The sequence below is a fragment of the Pristiophorus japonicus genome, chromosome 3, assembly GCF_044704955.1.
Source record: "Pristiophorus japonicus isolate sPriJap1 chromosome 3, sPriJap1.hap1, whole genome shotgun sequence".
Taxonomy (NCBI): Eukaryota; Metazoa; Chordata; class Chondrichthyes; family Pristiophoridae; genus Pristiophorus; species Pristiophorus japonicus.
In genome coordinates this window covers 251915623-251930448 of record NC_091979.1, presented here as the reverse complement: position 1 = coordinate 251930448, position 14826 = coordinate 251915623, and the positions used below count along the sequence as shown (strand labels likewise).

General features: G+C 41.5%; 1 protein-coding gene across 1 annotated transcript in view; it reads right to left on the bottom strand.

The window, feature by feature from the left end:
- Window positions 1-14826, bottom strand: part of shoc2 (SHOC2 leucine rich repeat scaffold protein) — a 127192-nt gene that overhangs the window by 19239 nt on the left and 93127 nt on the right. Inside the window, exons 4-6 of the mRNA XM_070876547.1 lie at window positions 12081-12211; window positions 7789-7977; window positions 2765-2887 (exon numbers count right to left, since the gene is read on the bottom strand). Of these exons, the coding sequence (XP_070732648.1) occupies window positions 2765-2887; window positions 7789-7977; window positions 12081-12211 (443 nt within the window). The remainder of the gene's footprint in view (window positions 1-2764; window positions 2888-7788; window positions 7978-12080; window positions 12212-14826) is intronic.

The following is a 14826-nucleotide window of genomic DNA, read 5'->3' as shown; positions in this document are numbered from 1 at the left end:
TGAGGCCGAACCAGTGTTTTATACAGGGCCATAACTTCCTTGCTTTTGTACTCTTATGCCTCTTTTTTAACTGCTTTCTCAACCTGCCCTGCCACCTTCAACGATTTATGCACATATACCCCCAGGTGTCTGTGTTCATGCATCCACTTTAGTTTATATTGCTACTCCTCGTTCTTCCTACCAAAATGTATCACTTCACACTTTTCCACGTTAAATTTCATCTACCATGTGTCCACCCATTCCACCAGCCTGTCTATGTCCTCTTGAAGTCTATCACTATTCTCCTCACTGTTCACTATACTTCCAAGTTTAGTGTCATCTGCAAATTTTGAAATTGTGCCCTGTAGACCCACATCCAAGTCATTAATATACATCAAGAAAAGTAGTGGTCCTAGCACCGAACCCTGGGGAAAAGCACTGTGTATCTTCCTCCAGTCCGAAAACAACCAACCGTTCACTCTGTTTCCTGTCACTTAGCCAAATTCGTATCCATGCTGCTACTGTCCCTTGTTTTCCACGGGCTTCAACTTTGCTGGCAAGTCTATTATGTGGCACTTTATCAAATGTCTTTTAGAAGTCTATCAACCCTCTCAGTTACCTCATCAAAAAACTCAATCAAGTTAGTTAAATACGATTTGCCTTTAACAAATCTGTGCTGGCTTTCCTTAATTGATCCATACTTGTCCAAGGGACTGTTAATTTTGTCCCAGATTACTGGGCCTAAGTTTCCCCAGGAGTTGCTCCGTTTTTTTTTTGGAGCAACTAGATTTTTTTTGGCGTAACTTAAAACTCGCAATTCTCCCCATTGCTCAGTGTAAGTGAGTTAGCTAGGTTTTTTTTTAGTTCAGTTTTTTTTCCCCAAAAGGGGGCATTACCAGCCACTTACACCTGTTTTGGCCATTTAAGCAAGTTTAGCCAGCTAAAACTTACTCCAAACTAACTTAGGCCAGCATAAGTGTATGTTCTGAAAAACCCTGCAGTGAATTAAGAAATCAGTGCAGGCAGCCAGAGATAGGGGGAGGAAGGGGACCTTGCAAAGCACTAAAACCTTCACAACAACACTAAAGAAGCATAAATACATTTAAAGCACCAAGCACTAAACAAAGCAGTACATTTGCACCAAGCACTAAACAAAGCACAAAAAGTAATAAGCAATTAAGAAAAAATAGAAGGAATCCTGCACTTAAATCACCAAGAACAAAGTAATAAGCAATCAATAAATCAATAAATAACAAATAAAAAATAGACGGCCTACATCGGGGAACGCAGCAAGCCAGCGATGAGGGAGCCCATTCGGCCAGGGCTAGGGGCGGCGTGCTTCGGGCCCCTCCCACACAGCCTGCAGAGCATCGCACAGATTTGGACTGCCAGGAGCTACTGCACATGTGCGCAGACTCTAGTGCGCATGTGCAGAAGTCCCGGCACTGTTTTCAGCACCGGGACCTGGCTCCGTCCCCAATCCACTGGCCACGCTACGCCACCACCACCGAGGAGAGGCTGTGGAGCGGCCAGAATCGGGAGCAAGATTTTCGGCGCGCTTGGAGGCAGACAAAAGCGGCGCACTTAGAGTGAGAAAAAGGGGTTGGGCAAATTTGGGCCCATTGTTTCTAAAAGTTTCCCCACCGCCAAGGTTAAACTGACTGGCCTATAGTTGCTGGGTTTATCCTTACACCCATTTTTGAGTAACTGTTTAAACATTTGCATTTGTCCAGTCCTCTGGCACCACCACTGCATCTAAGGAGGATTGGAAGATTGTGGTCAGTAGCTCCGCAATTTCCAACTTTACTTCCTTCTGCATCCTCGGATGCATCCCATCCAGTCCTGGTGACTTATCCACTTTTAAGTACAGCCAGCCTTTCTAGTACCTCCTCTATCAATTTTTAGCCTGTCCAGTATCTCAACGACCTCCTCTTTTCAATATCAAAATAGGAGATAGCCTTTTTAAGCCAAGGGGATAGGTAAGATACAGAAAATTAAAGTGAACCCTGTGATTTAACCTTTATTAATTAAAAAGTAGAATCATCCTTGCTAAATTCAGTAAACAGTACGTTTGTGTGTGTTAACGCCCCCTGGTTAAAGAATTCATTGGCCTAGAAATTGCGATTGGAGGCATAACCGGAGTACGTCTCTGACCCACAAAACATTTACGCAATTACCTCCTGGCACCCTAGCTGCAAAGAGTTGCGGTCTCAGGCCTTGAAACAGAAGGCAGCATAATGACCCACAGATCCCAGAAACACAGGCGGTTTGGAAGCGTACCTGGGATCACGTGAGCCCAGTCCTCCAATGACAAATAACTAAGACCGCCTAATTCAACCACCATAACTTCACCTATCTCCGCCCTTGCCTCAGCTCATCCGCTACTGAAGCCCTCATCCATGCCTTGGTTACCTGTAGACTTGGTTATTCCAACACACTCCTGGCTGGCATCCCACATTATACCCTACATAAATTAGAGGCGATCCAAAACTCGGTTGTCCATGTCCTAACTCGCACCAAGTCCCGCTCACCCATCATCACTGTGCTCACTGACCTAGTTACAGCAATTTTAAATTTGCAAACCATGACTCAAAAGAAATCCTTGTGTCTGTAAGCATTAATCTTGAGCAATTAAAATGCTAATACCTGAGATTTTACTGCACTATGACCTAAACAACTAATTGCTACAGCTTCTGTAGATGTGCAGCATAAATCTAGTGACTTGTTCACTTTTGCAAGTCAAGCTTTGAAGCAATTAGCAGGATATTGTGGTGAGTTTTCTCACCTCCAGGGAAGCCAGTCCAGACACATCCTCTGGAATCTTTGTGAGTTGGTTGGTGGCAAGGTTCAGTTCTACCATGCTTGTCCAGGTTCCAAAGTCCAATGGAAGTGAAGTTAGCTGATTGTCCTATCGAGACCAGAAGACAGATTTGGGTCATTCAACCAGAAAGAAATGAAAGTAAATTATCGCCTTAACTGTTTTTTTTTAAAAAATCAAGCCTAACTTTAACTTGCGAGAAATCTCAAAGCCTTCAAGCTATTGTTTTCTGTAATTAGTGATTATTAAAAGGAACTTGGCAATTTTTCATAAGCTAAAAATGTACTTTGATGCTTAAATTCTCCTTTCATGTTCACATGGGTGTTACAATTACTAAAAGGCAAACCAGAAGTGGAATGATGATTTCTCTGATTTTTAATAAATGCTACCACATTGTCCCTGGTTGGCTCTGCTGCACAGGAGGGCAGGAAAAAAAGAGTGGGAGAGCAATAGTGATTGGGGATTCAATGGTGAGGGGAATAGATAGGCGTTTCTGCGGCCGCAACCGAGACTCCAGGATGGTATGTTGCCTCCCTGGTGCAAGGGTCAAGGATGTCTCGGAGCGGGTGCAGGACATTCTAAAAAGGGAGGGAGAACAGCCAGTTGTCGTGGTGCACATTGGTACCAACGACATAGGTAAAAAGAGGGATGAGGTCCTACGAAACGAATTTAAGGAGCTAGGAGCTAAATTAAAAAGTAGGACCTCAAAAGTAGTAATCTCGGGATTGCTACCAGTGCCACGTGATAGTCAGAGTAGGAATCGCAGGATAGCGCAGATGAATACGTAGCTTGAGCAGTGGTGCAACAGGGAGGGATTCAAATTCCTGGGGCATTGGAACCGGTTCTGGGGGAGGTGGGACCAGTACAAACCGGACGGTCTGTACCTGGACAGGACCGGAACCAATGTCCTAGGGGGAGTGTTTGCTAGTGCTGTTGGGGAGGATTTAAACTGATATGGCAGGGGGATGGGAACCAATGCAGGGAGACAGAGGGAAACAAAAAGGAGGCAAAAGCAAAAGACAGAAAGGAGATGAGGAAAAGTGGAGGGCAGAGAAACCCAAGGCAAAGAACAAAAAGGGCCACTGTACAGCAAAATTCTAAAAGGACAAAGGGTGTTAAAAGAACAAGCCTGAAGGCTTTGTGTCTTAATGCAAGGAGTATCCGCAATAAAGTGGATGAATTAACTGTGCAAATAGATGTTAACAAATATGACGTGATTGGGATTACGGAGACGTGGCTCCAGGATGATCAGGGCTGGGAACTCAACATCCAGGGGTATTCAACATTCAGGAAAGATAGAATAAAAGGAAAAGGAGGTGGGGTAGCATTGTTGGTTAAGGAGCAAATTAAGGCAATAGTTCGGAAGGACATTAGCTTGGATGATGTGGAATCTATATGGGTAGAGCTGCAGAATACCAAAGGACAAAAAACGTTAGTGGGAGTTGTGTACAGACCTCCAAACAGTAGTAGTGATGTTGGGGAGGGCATCAAACATGAAATTAGGGGTGCGTGCAATAAAGGTGCAGCAGTTATAATGGGTGACTTTAATATGCACATAGATTGGGTTAACCAAACTGGAAGCAATACGGTAGAGGAGGATTTCCTGGAGTGCATAAGGGATGGTTTTTTAGACCAATATGTCGAGGAACCAACGAGGGGGGAGGCCATCTTAGACTGGGTGTTGTGTAATGAGAGAGGATTAATTAGCAATCTCGTTGTGCGAGGCCCCTTGGGGAAGAGTGACCATAATATGGTGGAATTCTGCATTAGGATGGAGAATGAAACAGTTAATTCAGAGACCATGGTCCAGAACTTAAAGGGTAACTTTGAAGGTATGAGGCGTGAATTGGCTAGGATAGATTGGCGAATGATACTGAAAGGGTTGACTGTGGATGGGCAATGGCAGACATTTAGAGACCACATGGATGAACTACAACAATTGTACATTCCTGTCTGTCGTAAAAATAAAAAAGGGAAGGTGGCTCAACAGTGGCTATCAAGGGAAATCAGGGATAGCATTAAAGCCAAGGAAGTGGCATACAAATTGGCCAGAAATAGCAGAGAACCCGGGGACTGGGAGAAATTTAGAACTCAGCAGAGGAGGACAAAGGGTTTGATTAGGGCAGGGAAAATGGAGTACGAGAAGAAGCTTGCAGGGAACATTAAGACGGATTGCAAAAGTTTCTATAGATATGTAAAGAGAAAAAGGTTAGTAAAGACAAACGTAGGTCCCCTGCAGTCAGAATCAGGGGAAGTCATAACGGTGAACAAAGAAATGGCGGACCAATTGAACAAGTACTTTGGTTCGGTATTCACTGAGGACACAAACAACCTTCCGGATATAAAAGCAGTCGGAGGGTCTAGTAAGGAGGAGGAACTGAGGGAAATCCTTATTAGTCGGGAAATTGTGTTGGGGAAATTGATGGGATTGAAGGCCGATAAATCCCCAGGGCCTGATGGACTGCATCCCAGAGTACTTAAGGAGGTGGCCTTGGAAATAGTGGATGCATTGACAGTCATTTTCCAACATTCCATTGACTCTGGATCAGTTCCTATGGAGTGGAGGGTAGCCAATGTAACCCCACTTTTTAAAAAAGGAGGGAGAGAGAAAACAGGGAATTACAGACCGGTCAGCCTGACATCGGTAGTGGGTAAAATGATGGAATCAATTATTAAGGATGTCATCGCAGTGCATTTGGAAAGAGGTAATATGATAGGTCCAAGTCAGCATGGATTTGTGAAAGGGAAATCATGCTTGACAAATCTTCTGGAATTTTTTGAGGATGTTTCCAGTAGAGTGGACAAGGGAGAACCAGTCGATGTGGTATATTTGGACTTTCAGAAGGCTTTCGACAAGGTCCCACACAAGAGATTAATGTGCAAAGTTAAAGCACATGGGATTGGGGGTAGTGTGCTGACATGGATTGAGAACTGGTTGTCAGACAGGAAGCAAAGAGTAGGAGTAAATGGGGACTTTTCAGAATGGCAGGCAGTGACTAGTGGGGTACCGCAAGGTTCTGTGCTGGGGCCCCAGCTGTTTACACTGTACATTAATGATTTAGACGAGGGGATTAAATGTAGTATCTCCAAATTTGCGGATGACACTAAGTTGGGTGGCAGTGTGAGCTGCAAGGAGGATTCTATGAGGCTGCAGAGCGACTTGGATAGGTTAGGTGAGTGGGCAAATGCATGGCAGATGAAGTATAATGTGGATAAATGTGAGGTTATCCACTTTGGTGGTAAAAACAGAGAGACAGACTATTATCTGAATGGTGACAGATTAGGAAAAGGAGAGGTGCAACGAGACCTGGGTGTCATGGTACATCAGTCATTGAAGGTTGGCATGCAGGTACAGCAGGCGGTTAAGAAAGCAAATGGCATGTTGGCCTTCATAGCGAGGGGATTTGAGTACAAGGGCAGGGAGGTGTTGCTACAATTGTACAGGGCCTTGGTGAGGCCACACCTGGAGTATTGTGTAGTTTTGGTCTCCTAACCTGAGGAAGGACATTCTTGCTATTGAGGGAGTGCAGCGAAGGTTCACCAGACTGATTCCCGGGATGGCGGGACTGACCTATCAAGAAAGACTGGATCAACTGGGCTTGTATTCACTGGAGTTCAGAAGAATGAGAGGGGACCTCATAGAAACGTTTAAAATTCTGACGGGGTTAGACAGGTTAGATGCAGGAAGAATGTTCCCAATGTTGGGGAAGTCCAGAACCAGGGGACACAGTCTAAGGATAAGGGGGAAGCCATTTAGGACTGAGATGAGGAGGAATTTCTTCACCCAGAGAGTGGTGAACCTGTGGAATTCTCTACCACAGAAAGTTGTTGAGGCCAATTCACTAAATATATTCAAAAAGGAGTTAGATGAAGTCCTTACTACTAGGGGAATCAAGGGGTATGGTGAGAAAGCAGGAATGGGGTACTGAAGTTGCATGTTCAGCCATGAACTCATTGAATGGCGGTGCAGGCTAGAAGGGCCGAATGGCCTACTCCTGCACCTATTTTCTATGTTTCTATGTTTCTATGTCCCTACTCCTGGCCCATAAGATATGATGGTGTTTCAGACAATTTTAAAATTAATGATCGAATATGTAGAAATTCGAATGTGCAAAAACGGCTACACTTCAGTAACCCAATTGCAGCTGTGACAATTTGTAGCATTGACAAAGAACAAGCCATCTGTCAATTACTTTACTGGGAAATGGGGGATTGTAAAATACATAAATGCAACAATGGAAGAGCAAACCAACCTGTTACCACCTAAAGTAGATCTTTCTACAATTACATTGAAGAAAACACTTCATTCCTGCTAAAATGATAATGCTTGATCAATACACAGTATGAATGTTAATTTTGTGCATATCAACTACCAGCAGAAACTACATTAACAATGACAAATCTTTGACAAATTACATATCTGAATTTGTATATAAAACAGATAGCATAATCGCCAAATTTAGTGTGCAAGACAGTCAAGTAAAAGTGGTATGAAACAATGGGTAATGGGGAGGCTTGGAAACTAGTTACAGGCAAATGCAAGAGCCATAGCATAAAATGCACAGAAACACCACGAGGGAAAGTCAAGCCCTATAACAATGCAGCACAAAACTATAGTCAAGCCAAAGAATTAGAACAGGGCTGGGTGTCAGCCAAATGCAATAAGCGTGCAGTATAATGTGCACCTTCATTTTATTTCTGAAATATGGGACAATAAATTTTAAAACTTTAAAAATTTTTAAAAGGTAATAAATTGTAAACTATTTCCATAAACTTGAAACTACAAACTTTAAAATACAGGACCAGTTGTGAGCAGCTGCAACACAAGCATGACTGCCACTGAAAATACGATAAAAAATGTGGCAATATTTTAGAAAATAACCTTATCCAGTTTAAATCTTAGTTGATTGTAACATAAAATGTTCAGAACTCTGTTTCCTGTCAGAATCAGATCGAGCCTCTTCCTGTAGCCTATAGACTTCACTACCTACCTTCATGTTCAGCTTACTCAACACTTTAGCTCTGGAGAAGATTCCAAAAGGTATTTTATTGATGCGGTTGTGTTCCATGTTCAGAGAGTAGATCGTTGAAAACTGTGAGGGTCCACCAACAGGATATGACTGGAAGCAATTCCTCGCTAATGTTAAACTGGTCAAGTTTGCAAGACTTGAAAGGAGACCCTGTGGGGGAGGGGGGGAAAACCATTTCAATATCAAGTCTTTTTTTGGTTGAAAATATGCATTTTTTAAAGGAATGGCCGTAATCAAATAATTATGGGAAAAATTTACCATCCCTAATCCACTAGAAAAAATGTAACCTAACTTTTCTTTAAAACTCCTTGCAATGGCAAGCATTTTAACACAGGCACTACCTTCATATTATTTAAGGCTAAGGGATGGAAATAGATTTCTTTCCTCGAGTTCCCAGAATTGAGGATAACCAACTAATTAGCACAAGGGGACAGCCACAGAGAAAAAGTTATACATTTTCCATTATTTTACGAAAACCTACGACACAAGAGCTTGTCCAACAAATACAGTCAAAGCGATTGTTGAGCCTACCCTCAAGTATGGCGTGGCAAATACTGAGCCACATTTATGCAATATCCAAAATCAGAACTGTGAAACAAAGCCATCTTAGTTTGTTTTACTGTAACAGTATCCAACCTAAGGCTACAGTGACCATTCGCAAAGCCACCTCCCAGTAAAAAAAAATCAATAATGTAAATTGGTCCCCTAGTTTTTCTAGTGTATGATTAAGCTAAAAGCTCAGTCAGCCTTACCAGCCAACTGCACTTAATTTTACACAAAATACAGTGGAACCTTTATTTAGCAGTGACAACTGGGACTGAAGCAAGTGGCAAATTAAAGACAGAAGACAGTTTGTTTTAACTTTGTGCTTTTAGGTTTAGACAGAAGACTGTTGTATCCTGGCAGTAGACAGTGAAACATTCAGCTCTAAATTCAAATTTAATGCAGTTTCAAACAGGAGCCACCACTGAGTAGTTGCTTAATTAAAGCAAAGAGCCCATTTACTTATTGCTAATGTTTTTTTAAAGCAGCGGCTGTATTCATACAGTTGTAGGACTCAAGAAACAATGGATTTTTAAAAAGCTACTCAATCAGTATAGACAAGGCAACCAGGTGAAGAGTTACACTGCAAGACTCCACATTTCCATTCTAGTCACTCCAGATATATTAAAATATCCATATTGCTAGTTTAAAAATGCTTGAAGGATTAAATCACAACACAAAATATTGTAATGCAGCATTGATATGGCATACTGAGTCAATGTAAATCAGTGGCCTTAATAATACATGACATAACATTGTTATAAAACAGCATATCCTCTGATTCACTGCAATGCCACAGGAAATCTGCTAATTGCAAAAAAAAAGCACTGATTTTGTTTTAGGCAATGGTTCACTACCGCAAAAGATTAATTTCTTGTATGATTCTCTGCATTTCTTCCAAGAACATATTTGCATTTTTTTTTCCAAATTGAGACTTTCAAAAATTTGCTCAATCATAACCACTCACCAAAGCCACCATTTTGTTGTATTTCTAAAGTGCAGAGGCTGGCTGCATGGAGGCATGCCATTTCAGTCCCTAATTTAAATAACCCAAGAACTGTCCTGCTGCACGCAATAATTTTTGTGAGCGAAGTATTTATTGTTTCTGCTCCTCCCATTTTTCTAATTTTTTTTCAACCATACTAATTTTTTTTATTCTGTTACCTTGCAGCATATACACCCAAAAGGTTAGCGTCTGTAGAGAGAAGACAAGTTAACAGAAACCTAGAAAATAGGTGCAGGAGTAGGCTATTTGGCCCTTCGAGCCTGCACTTTCAATATGATTATGGCTGATCATGCAACTTCAGTACCCCACTCCTGCTGTCTCTCCATACCCCATGATCACTTTAGGGCCACATCTAACTCCCTTTTGAATATATCCAACGAACTGGACTCAACAACTTTCTGTGGGAGAGAATTCCATAGGATCACAATTCTCTAGGTGAGAAAGTTTTTCCTCATCTACAGTCCTAGATGGCTTACCCTTATCCTGAACTGTGACCCCTGGTTCTGGACTTCCCCAACATCAGGAACATTCTTCCTGCATCTAACCTGTCCAATCCCATCAGAATTTTATATGTTTCTATGAGATCTCCTCTCATTCTTCTAAATTCCAGTGAATATAAGCCTAGTTGATCTAGTCTTTCTTCATGTCAGTCCTGCCATCCTGGGAATCAGTCTGGTGAACCTTTGCTGCACTCCCTCAATAGCAAGAATGTCCTTCCTCGGATGAGGAGACCAAAACTGCACACAATACTCAAGATGTGGTCTCACCAAGGCCCTGTACAACTGCAGTAAGACCTCCCTGCACCTATACTCAAATCCTCTTGCTATGAAGGCCAACATGCCATTTGCTTTCTTTACTGCCTGCTGTACCTGTATGCCTACTTTCAATGACTGATGTACCATGACACCCAGGTCTCATTGCACCTCCCCTTTTACTAATCGGTCACCATTCAGATAATAATCTGCCTTCCTGTTTTGGCCAGAAAAGTGGATAATCTCACATTTATCCACATTATACTGCATCTGCCATGCATTTGCCCACTCACCTAACCTGTCCAAGTCACGCTGCAGCCTCTTGACATCCTTCTCACAGCTCACACTGCCACCCAGCTTAGTGTCATCTGCAAACTTGGAGATATTACATTCAATTCTAAATCATTAATATATAATGCAAATAGCTGGGGTCCCAGCACTGAACCTTGCGGTACCCTACTAGTCACTGCCTGCCATTCTGAAAAGGACCTGTTTATTCCCACTCTTGGCTCCCTGTCTGCCAATCAGTTCTCTATCCACATCAATACATTAACCCCCAATACTATGTGCCTTAATTTTGTACACTAATCTCTTGTGTTGGACCTTGTCAAAAGCCTTTTGAAAGTCCAAATACACCACTGGTTCTCCCTTATCCACTCTACCAGTTATATCCTCAAAAAATTCTAGAAGATTTGTCAAGCATGATTTCCCTTTCATAAACCCATGTTGACTTGGACCGATCCTGTCACTGCTTTCCAAATGCACTATTACATCTTTAATAATTGATTCCAACATTTTCCCCACTACTGATGTCAGGCTAACCGGTCTATAATTACCTGTTTTCTCTCTCCCTCCTTTTTTAACAAGTGGGGTTACATTAGCTACCCTCCAATCCATTGGAATTGATCCAGAGTCCATTGAATGTTGGAAAATGACCACCAATGCGTCCACTATTTCTAGGGCTACTTCCTTGAGTACTCCGGGATGCAGACTATCACGCCTTGGGGATTTATCGGCCTTTAATCCCATCAATTTCCCCAACACCATTTCTTGACCAATAAGGATTTCCTTCAGTTCCTCCTTCTCGCTAGACCTTCGGTCCCCTGGTATTTTTGGAAGGTTATTCGTGTCTTCCTTAGTGAAGACAGAACCAAGTATTTGTTCAATTGGTCTGCCATTTCCTTGTTCCCCATTATGAATTCACCTGGTTCTGACTGCAAGGAACCTACATTAATCTTCACTAATCTTTTTCTCTTCACATATCTATAGAAGCTTTTGCAGTCAGTTTTTATGTTCCCTGCAAGCTTACTCGCATACTCGATTTTCCACCTCCTAATTAAACCCTTATTCCTCCTCTGCTGAATTCTAAATTTCTCCCAGACCTCAGGTTTGCTGCTTTTGCTGGCCAATTTATATGCCTCTTCCTTGGATTCAACACTATCCCTAATTTCCCTCGTTAGCCACAGTTGAGCCACCTTCCCCGTTTTATTTTTACGTCAGACAGGGATGTACAATTGTTGTAGTTCATCCATGTGATCTGGTGTGTATTTCCAGTATTTTATTGTTTCATATTGCAACATGCTCAGGCCAAAAGAAACCACTGCATCAGCTAACACACTAAAATCTAGTATATTCCAACACCTCTAGCTTTCACCTTCACTAGAGGGGAAGGGAAAAACAAATCAAGCAATTATTGATCTGGCATGGTTTCTAATTTCCCATTCCTGGATATCACTTTTTTCTCTCCTCTTCCTTGAACAGTATTTCTTAAAATTCAGATTTTACAAAGAGCATGGTATTAACATGTGGTGGAAAGAATGTCAAGTAACTCCAATAATGAACTGCAGCACATTTTTGAATAAACCTATATAAAAACAAAAAGATTGCGGTCGAGTTTCAGAAAGCTGTCGCAGAAATTCAGACACTTTGCAACCATTTTATCGATTACTTACCTCGGGTAATGTCGAGATATTATTGTTCTCTAGGTTAAGCTCATCCAACTCACTGCACTTGGCCAATGATTTGGGTACAGCCGACAGTCTGTTGTACCTCAGCCCCAAGCGACTCAGACTGGATAGATTACCTGGAAGTAGAGTGTTAAAGTTGTCGGTCAAATTGATGATAAGTTTGTACACATTATAGGTGGTAAACAGCACATCTTCCACCAAGTAATATATAGCCCTTTAATTTTTTTTTAAAGTAGGTTTATATACAAAGTTCAAATTACACTGCCACAATATCAACCTGCTAAATTTTGCTGTGTAATCATGTCGGTTCAAATGTGGTTTACCACTAAAACTTGTTATAAACTTACAACTTTAGAATACGCCAGTATAGATGACGACATATTTGTTTTGAAGGTTAAACATATGAACATAAGAAATAGGGGCAGAAGCAGGTACTACACATTAAAGCAACATTCCAAGATAACTTCTTACATCAGACTCATGTATTCATTCAAAAGGCCATATCCTTTCATTTAAAAACATTCTGGCTTTAAAGACAATAACCCTTCATTCCTATTGATCAACTGGGCTTGTTTTCACTGGAGTTCAGGCGAATGAGAGGGGATCTCATAGAAACATTTAAAATTCTGACGGGTTTAGACAGGGTAGATGCAGGAAGAATGTTCCCAATGTTGGGGAAGTCCAGAACCAGGGGTCACAGTCTAAGGATAAGGGGTAAGCCATTTAGGACCGAGATGAGGAGAAACTTCTTCACCCAGAAGAGTGGTCAACTTGTGGAATTCTCTACCACAGAAAGTTATTGAGGCCAATTCACTAAGTATATTCAAAAAGGAGTTAGATGTAGTCCTTACTACTTGGGGGATCAAGGGGTATGGCGAGAAAGCAGGAATGGGGTACTGAAGTTGCATGTTCAGCCATGAACTCATTGAATGGCGGTGCAGGTTCGAAGGGCCGAATGGTCTACTACTGCACCTATTTTCTATGTTTCTATTGAGTGTAATGAGCAACTATTTTTCATGAGTGACTCATAAGGGTACTTGACTCTATAAGCCCATCTAAAAACAAGCAAATGTAAACCAAATTCACCAGCTACTGCATGAAACAAGCTCAGTATTGTTTTCCATCTACAGAGTTACAATTTTCCATTCAATGTATTTTGTGGCTGTTTTTTTCAACAACCCCAAATATTTTCTGACCAGGAGAGTAGATAGACCCCGTGTTGCGACCACTACTGCCCACCCTCCAATTTCATCCCCATCTCTCTACGCCCGCACCCCCCCCCCACCCTGCTTTTAAAACTAGCCTCCACTCGCTACAACAGATAATCCAAATCATGCGCAAAGGCAATCTCACGCCCTACCCTGTGCAGTCGTGCACTGGACCACCACACGATGCTCCACTTCCACAAATGCAAGTTTGAAAAAAATTTAAACAGTTGAAACCCATCTACAATCAATCTAAAGAGCTTACAACATAGAGAAATAACGGTGCAATGTGAAAATGTTCAGATCCTACAAGATTAAAACCAACATAAAAGACAGTATCAGAATCAAACTGCACGGATGCATTCTGATAACGTCAGCCAACTTGCAAATTAACCGTTGTGCTAGTATTCAGGCTAAAGTTTGCAATAATTATAGCAAGATTTGATTCCTACTTAAACCTACATTCCTCTTCAATAATGGCTCAAACCAACAGAAGACAAATTAAGGCATCCCACCATAATACGATTAAATGGAATTAAGCTGAATCAGAATTACTTTTTAACTGCCACTGCTCAGTCTAACCAGTACCAATGAGTATCAAGACAACCATCAACATTCATTTAAAAATACATATATTCAATATACTGAATTCAGGTCACAATCAACACACTATAAGAAACAAGAATGAGTCAAGTTTTTACTAGGAGGAAGGATCAAAGTATTGAAAACATTTTTTTTTTTAAAAAGTGACGGCTGTGTGTTAAATTCTTTCAAATTACTTCTGTTCTCATTCAAATTCCACACAGACATTCCAGCAGGAATTATCAAAGACAATAACCAGAGGTTTTGTCCACAACTGATGACGAAGTTAATTCTTGTGCCAGCCACTATGATCACTGCCAATTGAAAGCTTGTAACTCAGCAAAGACCAGAGATTGAGCCATGCAGTCCTGAGGGAGTGCTGCACAATGATAATTAATAGTGACTTTACCAAAACAATAGAGTATGGCTTTAAGAATTCTTTGCTTCTTCTTTGCAGAGCTTTTAAGTGGTTTTCAAAACAACTGAAAATGAAAATACTATTTACTGTATCTATATGAATTGAAAGAATGCTAATATATTGGGCCCCAAGTTTCCACATGATTTGCGCCTGATTTTTAGGAGCAACTGGTGGAGAACGGACTACCTTAGAAATCGCAATTCTCCACATTTTTTTTTCTGCAGTTCTAGTCAGGTAGAACAGTTCTACTTTGGAACAGAATTTTTTCTTCAAAAGGGGGCGTGTCCGGCCACTGACGTCTGATTTCAAAGTTTCCACAGTGAAAATGTACTCCAAACTAAAGTAGAATGGAGCAAGTGAAGATTTTTGCAGAACTGAAAAAACCTGTTCTACACATTAAAAAATCAGGCGCAGGTTACAAATCAGGCGTCCAGAACGAGGTGGGGGGGAGGAAAAGAGGGCGGGGGGGGGGGGGGGGGGCGCGAGGGAAGTCATTAAATTCTACAATAAATCCTTATTTATACTT